The sequence below is a fragment of the Tiliqua scincoides genome, chromosome 2 (assembly GCF_035046505.1).
Source record: "Tiliqua scincoides isolate rTilSci1 chromosome 2, rTilSci1.hap2, whole genome shotgun sequence".
Taxonomy (NCBI): Eukaryota; Metazoa; Chordata; class Lepidosauria; order Squamata; family Scincidae; genus Tiliqua; species Tiliqua scincoides.
In genome coordinates, this window is record NC_089822.1 from 18,925,226 (window position 1) to 18,940,429 (window position 15,204).

General features: G+C 43.6%; 1 protein-coding gene across 4 annotated transcripts in view; it reads left to right on the forward strand.

Annotated features, from left to right (window-relative positions):
* Window positions 1-823: 823 nt before the first annotated feature.
* The window catches only part of NNT (nicotinamide nucleotide transhydrogenase), a 61,030-nt gene continuing 46,649 nt past the window's right edge, over window positions 824-15,204 (forward strand). The window contains exons 1-2 of one of the 4 annotated variants that reach the window (XM_066616346.1): window positions 824-910; window positions 5,116-5,323. In XM_066616346.1, coding sequence (XP_066472443.1) covers window positions 5,173-5,323 — 151 coding nt within the window. In that variant the 5' untranslated portion in view covers window positions 824-910; window positions 5,116-5,172. Of the gene's footprint in view, window positions 911-5,115; window positions 5,324-14,618; window positions 14,630-15,204 lie in introns of those variants that run through there. The other 3 variants (XM_066616347.1, XM_066616349.1, XM_066616350.1) reach the window with 3 other exon arrangements.

Sequence of the window (15,204 nt, forward strand, 5' to 3'; positions counted from 1 at the left end):
CTTATTCCTGGGTAAGTGTGAGTAAGATTGTAGCCTAGGACTGTTAAAAACTTTCCTGCTTGATGATGTCACTTCTTGTCATGACATCACTTCCAGTGGTCCTGACAGATTCTCATTCTAAAGAGTGGGTCCCAGTTCTAAATGTGTGAGAACCACTGCATTATGAGACTTACTCCCAGGAAAGAGTGCCTTGGATTGCAGCCACAGTTTATTAATTACAAGAAGGCTCTGCGCTGCCAGCTCACAGGGAAAAGGAGAACATCTGAGTTTTTTTCCAGGAGATGGGGCTAAAAAAAAAAGAGTGCATCTGGTCATCCTGCTCGTGACTCACCTGGTGGGTCCTGACCCACAGCCTGAGAAACACTGTTTGAACCTACAATCTTTTGCTGCTGCTTGATTCCTGAAATGCAAAAGGTGCACGCAGGTGAACGAAGAGGCACTTCGCCCAGGCCCTGGCATGCAGCTGTCGCCTCTCTGGCCCAGCCTGGAAAGCACCGCTGTCACTCACTCTCCCTGCTGGGAGGGCAGAACACGCAGAGCGGCGGCGGCTGCACGCGCCCTCCAGCCTGCCCGGGGAGCGCTCTAAAGGCGTCACGTGCTCGAGACCCTCTGCCGCCCCTCCTCTGGCAGAGTGGAGAACGGCTGCTCGGTCACGTGAGCCGTCTACCTAAGCTGCGCCTGGGTCTCTCTCCTCCTCCAGCCAGTCTCTTTCTGCAATTCAGGGTTGCTAGCGGCGCGCGCGCGCGCCCCGCCCCATCTGGCCGGGGCCTCGCGCGCGCCCTCTCTCTCTAGCTCTCTCTCCCCGCTGGTGCTTCCCGTCTCGCGCCGGTTGCAGCGAGCCGGGAAGGTCAAAGCAAACAGCAGTTGCAAGCGGGAAGAAGGCGCGGGCAGGGCAGGGCGCGACGGGGAGGTAGGCAGCTGCTGGTGCTGGTGGGGGGCTCCCCTTCCTTGCATGCTCTGCTCTTGGCCCTGGAGCTTGGGGAGGTGGTGGCTGCCCCCAGGCTCCGTGGCTTGCTTGCTGGGGTTGCCTGGGCGGGGGCTCCGGGTTCAACCGTCGCACTTCTCGCCTCTCAACACCCTGCGGGTGCAACAGTGTTGCAATGAAGGGCTTTGCATCCGCTGCAGTTGCAGGGCGGCGGGCAGAAGGGGAAGGCGCCTAGGAGAGCCCCCCCCCGCCACTTTCCTCCTTGCTTTGGAAGGATCTGGGGGTGGGGGTGGGACACAAGGGGTTAAGCAGCCCGCCGCCCCTCCACGCAGAGCCCGCAGTGAGGACTCTGGAAACAAAGAATCGGAACTGTTGCTATTCTGGGCCTTCCCAAGATTGCAGCAAGGGGAGGCTGAAGCAGCTGCTTCCCTCTCCTGCTATTCTTTGGAGTCAGCAGACCCAGCTGAAGAAGGCTGTGATGGGGACACACACATGCATTCTCATGTTCTCCAGATGTGCACCCAGCAACCTTTGGAGAAACCTAGCAGAATGGATCTTCCTGTCATCTGAGCTTCTGTGCTGGGGAGCAAAAATCCACTGGAAGGTACCAGCAGTGGATGCCGGAGCCCAAGATGGGCTCCCCTGTCAGATGAGAGTTGCAGCAGTTGTGCTAAAGTCAACAAAGCTGCCTCTCAACTTGGAGGTCAAATGTGCCAGGCGGAATGGAGTCAGTGACCTTGCTTTAGGCCAGGGCCCATTTCGAGGTTTCCTGAGGCCCTCTGACATAAAGGGCAGGGGAGGGGTGGAGGATCTGGGAACCAGCTTGAGAGAAATGATTTTAAGCAATTGCAAGTTGCTGTCAAAGTAAGGAGAGAAGCAATTAGTCTGTTCTGGGGAGTAGCACACACCCTCATCTTAAGATGTGAGTCTGATGCCTGGAGGGTAAGACTCCACAAGAAGCAAAAACTCACCCAGGACCAGATTAAAGCTGTGGTTTCAGATTTATGTGAAATAGCATTACCCTTTGATGCTAGTTAATATTTATGCCTAGTTGTAATTCTCAAGTCTTCACTGATCCTCCTGGAGGTTGATTCTCCTCAACCTCCTGTTGAGAGGTCCTAGAGCCCAATCCTATGCATGTCTACTCAGACGTATGCCCCATTATAGTCAACAGGGCCTACTCCCAGGTAAATTTGGATAGGATTAGACTGTTAGCTGTTCTTTTAGTTTTCTAAAGCCAGAGTAGCCCTTTGGCTAATGATAGCCTGACTTCCTTTGGGAGATCACAGTGCAGTCTGCATCAATTTATTGCAGTCTAGATGCAATCCAAGGGAATGCTTTTCTCCCATAGGTTGCCTTTAACATTAGATATCAAAGAGCCAAGTCATACTGCAGTGAAGTTTCCAATACTAAACACCAATAAAACATGAATGGAAGATGTTTATCTTGAAACTGTCACCAGTGTACTTGGAGTTGTGCTTGGCCCATGGTTCACTACCATATGTCCCTTGACTGTCTTTTGTGATTTTTGGAGAGGCGTGGCTTCCTTGTGCAGCACTGCAAATTGGCCTTCAAACATTTTCTCTTTCCTCTTTTATGTGATCATTAGAATTGACTGAGTGCCCCTTTTGAGAGTGGCATCTCTCTACTGGAGTTGCACAGAGCGGGTATGAAGAACAGTGTGTAGCAGCTGCCTTAGGACTGTAAAACTCAATTGTCTGGAGATTAGATAGCATTATTGTGAAATGTTATAAACCTTTTTTTTGAGCTGGTGTTCAGGGTGATGCTGTAAAGTGGAGATTTAATCATGCAGCCTCATGTTTGTTCTAATGGACATTTTAGATATGTGTGTACTTGGCTATGGTTTCAGATCCTGAGCTCATGGGACCATGTGGGTTACACATTCAAAAATGGAATTAATTGCCATGTGTAGTTGTGAAACATAAGACCATTTGATGGAAACTCTTCTGTATCTTGCTTTGAATGTGCTCCTAGGATTTTAACTCCCTTTTTTGTCTCTGGAAAAATGAAGAACTGATTAGCATGGCCTTGTTTTGCCATGTTTTGTCTTGCAAAGTTAAATTGTGTGTTTTAAGCACTTATATATATTGTACTAATAGAGAACAAAATTTGAATTTGCAAGTGTAACCCCACCCCCTCTAATAGTGCAGCCCTACACAAGTTTATTCATAAGTAAGCTGCATTTTCTTCAGTTGGACTCACTCCTAGTTCAGTGTGTAGCCCACAACTAAGATTACAGCCTGAAACTGTGGCATTCAAATGCATACACATGTAAGACATAAAGCACAGGAGCTCTGACCTGCAGTTTCAGGCTCCAGTGAACTGTTTTCCTTGATAGGGCAGTGACAGCATGCTGCATAGCTAAAGTTCATGACTCTTGAGGGAAGGAATTGTGAAAACTGTCTCAATGAATGAACTGGCTCTGGTTAGAGACTGATAAAGAGCTGTGTCCAATCATGAGTGTCTGGTGCAAATTATGCAAGACGTTGCCTTCAGCAGGCAGCCAATTGAAACTTGCTAATGAATGGGGGCTCTTGCTTCTCGAATTTCCTGAAGACGTGGTAATGCACATTATTCATTTAGGGAAATATTTTAATCTGCCAGCTGTTTACTTGTTTGGGCAAAAGGGGTCACAAATACTTAAATTTTTTTTCCTGTTATGGGGGAGTGTATTTTTTAGGTATCTTGAATATGTGAGTACGTGGCATGGGTCTTTCTTGCACTGCTACAGTGTATTCTATTTATGGCAATTGCTTTAGTATCTGCCTGTAGGAAACTTTTTTGACTTCAAACTGGGGAAGAGTTGCATTGGAATATTAGAACTGTACAGTATTTTCTTTGTTGAATAGCTCTGCAGTGGTGGTAAGGTTTTGGTGTAATTCAGTATTTTTTTTAAAAATGAAGTAACTAAAATGTTGCCCACGTTTCTTTGTATTCTGTAAATCCAGAATGCTGTGTTTAACTTCGTGTTTAAGAGAATTTTTCTTTTTTAAAAAAGAAGCAACTATGGATCTCAAATATGCTAGGTACTAAATGCTTTGTGTGTTGGTAGGTTAGGTCACCTAAGAGCCAAAAATATTGGCTTGTTATTAAGTCAACTTGCGTTGCAAATTGCAGTGAGAATATGCAGGCTTTGAAAGTTACATGAATTCTATATTATGCTGAGTGTCCCAGGTTACTATTACTTTTTCAGTCTTTTGGATGCTGCTGTGTTTGCATTAAAGTAAGTAGATTTCTGAAAGAAGACATTAATTTTTGAGGCACATATTATTGGTTAATATCAGCATTAAGAAATAGCTGTATTTGTTTGTGAGACCTTATTTTAGTGAGGGGGTGCATGGTGCTATATTTAAGTCATATTGATATCTTTATACAACATGGATTTTTTTACCTTTCTTTGTCTTCATAGATTAAGATTATAATATCTCTGTTTTCAAGGGAAGAACATCATAAATGCATATTACTCAATTTAACCTTATCTCACACATATGTAGCATAGATTAAAAAACATGACTAAAACCCTCACTGATCTGAATGCTGCTGGCATGTACTCAAAATCCTTGGAAGTACAGTTGCTGGTTAATAACAGTATTGTTCTTTAAAGTTGGTGATTGTATATAGCCATGAATTAATATAAATTATTCTTTATTCAGTGAGTGTGTGGTGGTTCTATAGGGGAAGAATACAACTAAGTCCAACACGAGAAGGCTAATCTCATGTTTGGAAGTGACTTCTAGAAAAATAAAATGAAATTGCTTCAATAAAATATGCCTAGGTTGGAGAAGATATAATTTCAACTTTTAAGATTTCTATCAGAATATGATCATATTAGCAGTTCAATTCTGCATGCGCTTACCTGGGAGTAATTCTCATTAAATGCAATGGGATGAACTTCTGAGACAGCATTACTCTGTAAATCCATATGTTGTACTGTCTTAAAATAGTCTTTTCGATGCATTCTTAAAATACCAAACATCTAAAAATACCACTAAATGCTGCCACTTTTCAGAGAAGGGGTAATGAAACTTGCCAAACTGATGTGGAGTCTGGATGTGAACAGTAGCATGATACTAGTCTCTTTCTCTTTTATAAAATAAGCTACATTGTGCCCTTCCAAGTGTTTGGTGCCCTTATTTGCTCAACAGGCTTCTGGTGTGTTTTGTATACAGCAGGACAGCTGTGCAGCTTCCTAGCAGGATCGCCCTGCTTTTGTGATCTTGGGCAACATGGCAAGCCTTTTGCGTACAGTTGTTACTAGTTGTTCCAGTCCGCTCTTCAACAATGCCGTGTGTCACAAGGTGAAGACTGTGAAGGCACCCTGCTTGCGGACGTTCCGCACTCACCAGATACTCTGGTGCCAGGCATCAGTCAAACCAGGTATGTGACTCCAGTAGAAATGCATGATTTCAAATGAACTAGTTAAATATTCTCATATGCAAAAGCCCATTTCTACCTTCCTTCCATCATCCTAACAGTTTGATCCATTCCTAGTGATACTGAGGAACAAAACCTTGGCTTAAGGCTATGTAAATGGAGCAGTAGGCCTATGCAGATAAGAGCAGTCTGACTTTTTAATAATCTTGGTATCTAGAGGCAGTCAGAAGGTTTGGTTATTCTTCTGAAGTTGTTTTCAAATGGACACCTTTCTCCTATATAAATGATTGGTTGCCATCTACATTTGTCAGGAAAATATGGTGCATTTTTTTGAGAAAATAAAATGTGTTGTGAGAGCAAAGTCCTTACTGATGCTAGATGGCCCAGCTCCCATTGACAGAGATATCGCAAGGGATTGAACTGAACTGAACTCTGTAGAGTCTGCAATATACAAGCTTTCTCTTTATACGTACCTTGCCTGTTGCCATGATAGGCCTTTGTCTTATAATTTATAGAGATGGGTGTTATATTTCAAGAAACAAAGTGTACTTTGAAATGGCATGTATATGTTAGTTAGCCAGCCATTCAAATGGCCATTCCCAGGGAAAGCAGCCTGTCATTCCAGGAAAGTAAGCTTGCTGGACTATTGCTCTAGTTAGATAAGAGCAAGCAGATAGGTTGATAAAAATATTTCTGCAGACCAGCAAATATTTGTCTAATTGATCTAATTCAAACAAATCAGGTGAATCTGTGTAAGTTTTGTATTCAGGGTGTAGATTTAGTGTGCAAATGCACATGAAACCTTCCTTATTTTTACCAAACCATACATTTTTGGGTAGAACATAGGTTAATAAATCCCTATCTCAGCTATTTTCTTTGATCCTTCCTTGATACACTGGTCAATCTGATTTCTTCCCTCTCCTGGTTTTTTGTTGGTGCTCAGTTAGTTTATATGAATGTTCAATGTACAAATGTTGCAAACGTTCTCTAGATACCAAAGGAGAATACAGGTGTGCCCCCTTATCTATCCGTTTCAGAACCCCCGCAGATAACCAAAACCGTGGATATGGACGAATGCCTATACCTGTGGTCTGAACTCTCTGAAGGCGAAAGGAGCCTGACTCCCTTTTCCTCCAGGGGGACTTCTGAGCTCAGCAGAGACCATGGATATCAGACCATGGCCTCTGCCAGGCTCAGACTGAGCTCTAGAGCTCAAAACACATTTTGACTTCTGACTTCCATAACTTCTGGTTTCATGAACCGGGGGTTACCTCTGGGACTTCCCTGGGCCTCCCTATGCCTTATAAGGCATTAGAAATGTGACTTCTGGTTTCACAAAGAAACCTGATGTGCTTTGAGCTCTAGAGCTCAGTCTGAGCCTGGTAGAGGCTGCGGACAGATGTCCACGACCTCTGCTGGCTCAGAGGACCTTCTGGAGGTGAGGGGAGCAGGATACCCCTTGCCTCCAGGAAAACCAAGTGTGCAAGGGGGCTCCTGCAAAATTTTGCGGGGCTCCCGCAAAATTGTTTTGGTGATTATATGCTTCATGATATGTAACAGAAAGTGCTAGACGAATAACAGTAAAAAAATTTGAACAACATTGTGTTTATCTGAGCATTTTGATATATCTTTATTAATTTTGGCCCAAGTACCGCAGATATCCGCCTATAAGTCGATCTCACAGATAAGACGAGGGCAGGTTTTGAGCCTAAAATCATGGAATTTGCTATGACCCTTGGATGAGTCGGGGGTTTAACTTAGGGAGGTGTCTGACTATAATTTTGTCTGATTTTATCCGAGGCCAGATCCTGAAAAATAACCTCCCAGTAATTGTTACCTAAGAACTGTACAGTCACTAATTTATTAAAAACACAGTATATATACATAGTATGTATACATCTATACATACATACACTATTTTTAATACTGTTTTTGCTATACTCTGTATACATAGTATACAGAGAGCAGAATACATAGTATTCTGAATACATAGTATGTATACAGAGTATAGCAAAAACAGTATTAAAAATAGTCTCTAATTTATTAAAAACTAAGATACATTTTTATTCACTAAATTTTTAAATTGTTCTCTCAACAACCACTTGTAAACACTATCAGAGTGAGGCCACAATCCCATCCACACTTTCGTGGGAGTAAGCCTCATTGACTTTAATGGGACTTCTGTGTAGATAAGCCTAGGATTGGTCTCTAAGTACACTGGAAACAGCATACCAGTAGAACCATTAATGAAATCCTCCTTTAAAGTGCCTGGTGCCTTAAGCCAAAGGCTCTATGTAGAACACACAACTGGGAGTGTGCAATTCAGTTCACAGTAGAGAGACAAGCAACAAGGAGTGACTGAGCAAGTGCAGCTGCACATAGTTGCACCTGATTTACTTGGAAGTAGACCCTCTGGAGGAAGGGTAGCAGCACCTCCGGGCCTCGTGTGGAGGTCCTGGCAGGGGGATACTGCAGAAGCAAGCATGCTTTCCTAAAAGCTTACTACATAAGCAGCTGTTGCAAGTGCTTCCTAGCTCCTGCCAGCATGCTAAAATCTATGGCTATGGCTAAAATACTTGTTGCTGCAGAATAATACTACTTTAAATTATACTCTCTGCTTTTCCTGTGTTTTGCATCTTTGCAAGGTCTCCAGGACTCTTCCAGTGAAAAGGACACACACACAGGGAGATTGCTTCTCTCTCTCTTACAGATGCTCCCCCCCACATACTCAAATGCAGGAACTTTTCCCCTCCAGTCCAACTTCATTGGTGAGGATAGGGGGAAATGAGGTTAGCAAGGAGGTTTGCAAAAAGTTTTGCAAAGGAGAGACTGAAGTGTGACTGTATACAGTAAGGGGAGAGGTGGAGAGGAAAGCAAGAGGAGGGAATAGACTGGGAGCCCAATCCTAGGCATGCCTACTCAGAAGCAAGTCCCTTATTAGTCAGTTGGGCTTACTCCCATGAAAGTGAGGCTAGGATTGTAGCCTTAAGTTAACTATTTTAAGTGCTCTCTCTTTCACACACTAACTCTTCCTCTCCCCCCCCCCCAGTACAACTTCATTAGTGGTGAATGATTATGGGGAGAGGGGCTAGCAACAGAGAGTTTAAAGTTTGGATTCAATAAGGGGGAGGGGGCAAAAACAAAGGAAAGAGGAGATGGACTTAACCCTTTCAATGGCTTGAGAAACAAAGGTGCAGCCTTCTGCAGGCTGCCTCTTTCTCTCTCTCTCTCTCTCTCTCTCTCTTTAAAAAGATCACTCTCCCCCCTTCCCCACCCTGTCCAACTTCATCTGTGGGGGGATGGGAAGGGGGTTAGCAAGTTGGGCTTTCCAATGGAGTGCTTGAAGTTTAAATACAGTAGGAAGGGGGAAAGGGGGAACAAGAAGGAAAGAGGAGATGGACTCAGCAGTTTCAAATGACTGCTTCTCCCTTGTCAGACGCCCCCTCCCACACACAGCTCATTGTCTCCTGCTCTGTCTTGGCTGCCGCTCCAGAGATGCCTCTGTGGGTGCTGGTGCTGAGCAAGGAGGGCTGCTGGTGGCTGCGGTGGCAATTGCCCTGCCCTGCGCTTGGAGCTTCTGCAGCTGGGCAACAGCCTGAAGGAGCACGTGGAGCACACCCACACCACACCCCCAGGCAGCTTTGAATGCTCAGCAGCAGCCCCAGCCTGCACAGCCTCCTCTCAGCAGAAGATCACTTGCCCCCTCCCACAATAGTGACTGGCTGGCTCACTCGCCTCCCCCCCACCCTTGCTGCTTGCCTGCCCTGGAGATAAGGCGGGGCAATGATTCAGGCTGCTTTTCTGGGAAGAACTTTTTCGCCTTATAGTCGAGTATCTACGGTACTTAAAAATGTCACTTTTTTTTGCATAGTATCGATAGTTTAACCGTGATTTACCCGATGCAGCTGTATTAGACAAAGTATATTACAGTACAGTGCATTAGGCAATACGATGGATACAAACACACAATTTAACATAACTTAAATTTTGAAGATGCAGAAACCTCCAAGATTACTGTTGGAATTAGTGCCTCTGAATTGTATAAGAAACATTAAAAATTCAACATAAACAATTTTCCCGTTGCACAGTGTAATGTGTCCAGTATTCTTATAAGGTATCATTGGAGCGTCATATGAAACATAACTGAGACGTGGTGTAAGATAAGGGGTTTTTTTAATTATGGATACAGTAGCCCACTGTTTTCCTTTTTTAATAACATAAAATTGTTATAGAGTAGAAGTGAAGGGCAAGAGAAGCAAACACTTGTTGAAGAAGGTAAGCATTCATCTTGGGTATTTTCCTCCTTTGACTGACTGTGCTGTTTCTTAGGAGAACTTTAATATAATATAAAAGCATATGAACTGATTCTTATTTCAATTGGAGTTAATGTGCATGAAGTGCTTTGTACTCTCAAACTGTCATAGAAAAGTAAGGGATTATGATGGTGATGTATGTTTAAAGGGTGAAATGCAGAAACTGCATATTTATTTAGCTTTCATTATAATTTAAAAATGTGTCTCTTTTAGTTACTGTAATAGCACATCTCGTGTTGTGTTTCTACTAAATTTACATCACTGTATATTTTTTTTGCTCTTGTAGATCTGGAAATCTTACAATTTCTTTTGATGTTGCTTTGACAGTCTTGGTGGAAAATTGGCAGGAAGTGAAGGTATTAGTGAAAGTCCATGGCAGCCATCTTGCTGCACTTAAGCAGGTCTGTGTTTGACCCATGCCGGGATGGGAAGCTGTCTGGGAATCCCACCTGCTCTTCCTACCAAGATGGAACTCAAGGCAGGCAGGATGTAAATGCAGCAAATAACTGCATTTCTGAACTAAAATGGTTGAGGTCCATTAGTAAGGAAAAGTTAGAGCCTGGTAGAACTGGTTTCATTTCCTAGCACAACAAGTTCTCCAGGTGTCTTTGGAAAAAATCTCATTTTTTTTCTGCTGCAGTAGGATGTAAAAGATGTCTGTTTCAACAATACCTAAAAACTTCGCAGTAGTTATCAAATGTTAATGTTTTTGCAGTAGAGCAGGGGTCTCTAAACTTTTAGGTCAGAGGGCCACATCAAATATCTGGCATGGTGTCGAGGGCTGGAAAAATAAATTTTAAACTTAAAATTTAAGTAAATACATTAGAAAGCCTAAGGCCTTCAGATGACCCAGAAACATCACTTCTGGTTTTTAAGAAACCCAAGAAGTGATGTTTTTAGGCCTTTAGAAGGCATTCTGAGGGGAGACACATGGCCTCCCCAGCCCTCAGAACACTCTCCAGACACAACTGAAGCGTAGCTCTAGTCATGTTCAGTTGAGTCTGCCAGAGGCTTGCAGGGGTCCAGAGGCTTGCACAAGCTGAATAGAGGCTTGTCGCAGGCCACATCTGGCCCCTGGGCCAGAGTTTGGAGACCCCTGTAGTAGAGTACATTGTGAGGTATCTTGGTTTGGAAGCAGTGGGCCCTATGTGATCTGTTGGCTTTCGGTGAGGAACATGTGGCAAACTCTTATATGAAACACCATAGCGCAATTGTCCCAAGACACAATGCATATCTTTGTGACTTCTCATTTCCTGTCACCTAATGTCTCTTGTGAAACATGGCTTTTATCGCAAGTTAGCCCTCTAATCTCATACGGGGGCTTATGCATGTGGAAGTGATGGTGTGAAGTTGTTGCACACAGAAATATGCCTGGCATCTTTACTGGGCTTTGTGCTTGGATAGCAATACGCTGCACACAAAATTGTCAGTACCTGGTGGTGTAATCTCTTCCATATGTGCTGGCCCAACCACATGCAGAACAGTACTACATTCCGCCCAGGATCCATGAGAGGAGGGCTTCAGAGGGTACACTGTTCCTGGGTCAGGGGTCAAAAACGGGGCCCAGGAGCCAATGGAGGGTTGCTAGAAATTTCCTGGGGTCTCAAAAGATGTTTGCATATACTGTATGAAGACAAGCATTTGCACTTTGTAAGATTGCATAATTTTATATAACGTAATTTGTAGAAATTATGATCCAATGATTGCATGAAATTCAAGGGGAGGCCCAAAAGAAACTTTTTACCTCTTGATAAAATTGCTTTCAGAGGTCCTGATTCACCCTATTTCCACATGAGTATCTAACCCAGTATTTTAAATCTAGTAGCCCTTGCTGCCTCTGTGCAACGGAAATGCAGTCCTTTTTTGGACTGCATCTTTCCATTCTGCCCATGTGCCACGATCAGGGGACAGGGATGCTGCAGGCAGACACCCAGAGTGTCCTGTCCCCCAATTGAGGAGGACTACACATGGTGTCTGGTGGAACAGAAAGGTCCTCTCATCGGGTGAATGGGTTCATCCAAACTGCAGATCCAGCCCCTGGGCCATGGTTCGAGCAGCCCCGCTCTACAGTAGTTTTCTCAAACTGTGGGTCAGGACCCACTAGGTGGGTCCTCATTTATTTCGATGTGTATTATATTAATCTATTAGACTTGATGCTACCCTGGTATGTAACTGCATTTGGGCAAATGTTACAGATCTGTGCTTTGTACAGGCTATCATGGATATGCTTTTAACAATGATAGTCAATGGGGCTTACTCCTGTGTAAGTGTGAATAGGATTGCAGCCTTGGGGATGTGTGAGGAATTTTTTTTAAATAGATTAGCAACTGCCTGGGAAGGCTAGGAGGGTTCTTTCTTTTAAATAAATTTTTAAACTTTTCCTGCTTGATGATGTCACTTCTGACCATGACATCTTCCAGGTTAATGACATCACTTCTGGTGGGTCCTGGCAGATTGTCATTTTGAAAAGTGGGTCCCAGTGCTAAAACGTTTAAGAACCACTGCCTCAGTACTGAGTGGTGAACACTTTTAAGAACGGACAGATATCATGTATTTTAGCAAAATTCAAAATTCACTTTAGTGATTTTATTGTGTTCTAAGCAGAATCCTGGTTACATTGTAGGAGGCTTCTGCTCTGTGAGAGCATTGAAGTCTTTTGGTTGGAATAAAATGGGCATGATTTTTGTCTGATTAAGTCACTGAAATACATGTTTATACTTATGCCTTTTGTGTTTACAGACAGATTTCCATGTTGTGTGGCACACAGGAGGGAGGCAGATTGGTAGCTCTGTATGACTAAGAAGAGATTAAAAAAATGCTGTGAGGAAAAACTGAAAGTGAAAATCAGTGGCATTCTGGTGTTTTGGTTGCTTTTTCCTTCCCTTTTTAGAGAAGCATGGGAATGGATGTTCTGTGCATCTTGTGAGACAGCAACTGTTGTAGTCTGTCTCTGGCAATGGCTTAAGGTCAAGGAAACTGGGTGCAACTGGACTTGGCCTTCCTCATACTTTACAAGCTCTCAATACAGGTGTTGGAATTGGGCAAATTCTGTTTCACCATTGCTTTATTTATCTCCTTTTAACCCCCCATGGATTTAAACATTTAACTCTTGGACCGGGGGCCCTGGGTTCAAATCCCTCCTCAGCTATGAAACCTGCTAAGTAATGTTGGATCAGTCATGGCCTTCTGGCCTAACCTAAATAGGATAAAATGAGAAGAGCTCCTTTCAGGTTTCCCTGATTTCCTCAGAGAGGGTGCAGTAAATGACTTGGTTCCCAAAGAAACTTAGCAGGTTGGCAACAGTATGGTGGCTGGTAACTGGTCCCAGCTCTTTCTTTCCCCTTCCTCCTCAGTGGTGGCAGCTATTGCTGTGACCAGTCTCTAGCAATTGCTGGAAAAAGGCAGTCTTCAACTAAGGTCCCAAACCTAACCAATTTTCCAGGGCTGGTGCAGCTGTGCCAATGGGTTGTGAACTGCCTTCAGTGGTGGGGAGGCAGTCACAGAGGCCTCCTCAAAGTGTGGGAATATTTGTTCCCTTACCTTGGGGCTGAATTGTGGCTGCACCGGTGCTGGATAGTTAGATGGACTGGGCACCAAGTCTTTCCTCTGGATGTGTTAGTAGGCTGGCTGTGAAACAGAGTGGGGAAAATAGAGCTTTAAAACACTTTATATACAAAAATGCAGCAGAAATGTCCAGTTGTACCATGCCCCAAGGAACAAGTCTCAAACACAATGAATTAAACCATTGCTTCTGAATCTATTGCGTGTTCTGTAGAAATATAGTCCTAGAAATGATTAAAAATCTGTTCCAGGTGCTTGACTTCAGAGACACTTGGTGGGAAAAAGTCTCACAGGTTTCTCTTGTGCAATGGAAACAGTGATCATATTTGTAGACTTGCTGTCTTTCCATTTCGTTACTGTTCTGTTTTATTTTTTGAGACAAGGGCAGCACTGAATTTTTGTCTTTTTAGACCATTTAGACCATAATAATGGTCTTGGCTGTAGGAGAATGAGCAAGCTTGAGCTTCAGGTTTGTACAGTCCCTGGAGGAGGAGATTAGAAACTTCTAATTTTAGTTTGCAGGAAGTCCTGGTTTGCCATTTTATCTAAAGCAGGGATGTCAAACATAAAGCTCATTGTCTGTATCCAGCCCATGGAAGCGCTTTATCCAGTCCATCTCCCAGTACTACCTCTTCTGAAGCTCTGGGAGGGAGATAATAAGAAAAGGCAAGGAAAGGGGAATTGGGAAAGGGGCGGACCAAAAGGGGTGAGAGAAGGAGATGGTGCTGGGAGAGCCCAGTTATCACACAAGCAGCTCTTTCAGCAGTACTGCTGAGGCATCTGCAGACCACTTTGCAGCTACTGTACTGTAAAGTGACAGCCTACTTAAATGATTGGGCTCCTCCAGTGTGATAAATTCGTCTCTCCTGTATCTTGAAAATATGATTTCTCTTCTGTCATTTGCAGCGAATGAGTTACTAAATCAGAACAAAGGGCTTATTTCTGGCCATCATCTGTTTAATGATGTCACTTTTGGCACCATGAATGCTGTTCAAGGGTTTGCCACCCTAGTTTGAACCACAGTTAGGGCAGATTCTCAAATCCAGATAAAATGTGGCTTGTGATCCTGGTTTGTGCAAACCAGAGTTTCAGATATTTTGTTGAAACCTGGATAAGTATGGAGTCTGTTATCTGGATTGCATACTCAGGATTTTAAAATCAGGATTGGGTTTGTGGGCAAACTGTGGCTTGGTGACAACCAGGACTGGAAGCTCCTGATCCCTTGTGCACAGGAGATAGGGAGTGTACCATCTCAAGGCTTGTGTCTGCTTGTTTCTGTAACCAAACTGTACTTTGGGGTAACATTTGAATACAGTCATAGTGAATAGAAATGTTTTGATCCACATTCTTCACGCCTCTTATTGTATCTTTTGTCTTCATTTCACCTCATTCCATCAGGCTGTCATCTCGTCTTCCTGCAGAACCCTGAGAAAAGGTGAGCAGCTTCTTCTGAAGCTGTTGCTATAGTAAGTTGATAAATAGGTACCATGTTTTCCTGTTGCATTTTTCCATCTTAGAAGTAGTGAGTAGTCTTTAAGGTAGCTGCTTTTCTGGACCTCCTAGGTGCTAATCTGATCCCTGCCCTTGTTAAAGACCACTCCCCAAGATACATGTAGGTGATTGACAGAGGGCTCTGTCTTCTTCCTTTCCTTTGTTTCTGGTGCTAAGTTATTTGTAAGTTATTTTCTTGTTAGTTCACCCTTTCCCCCTTTATATATACCTAATCTTTTCCTGAAAACATAGCGAAAATCTGGATGATTACAACTATGACATTCATATAAATGAGAAAATTTCTAATTCATTCCAAAACCATTCCAGGTTGTGTTCCCCCCACCCCAAATCATTCTAAATACCTAATAGCCAGTAGACCTGCTACTCATTTGGTATTGTGTCTCACACAGCGGGTGCCTGTACCCTAGCTGTTCTCTATTCTCCGAGGGTCCTGAGGAGTTCTTCCCGTAAAGCCTGCAGGAGCACACCTGAGAAAGGGGGCCTTTCTGGATCTCTGTC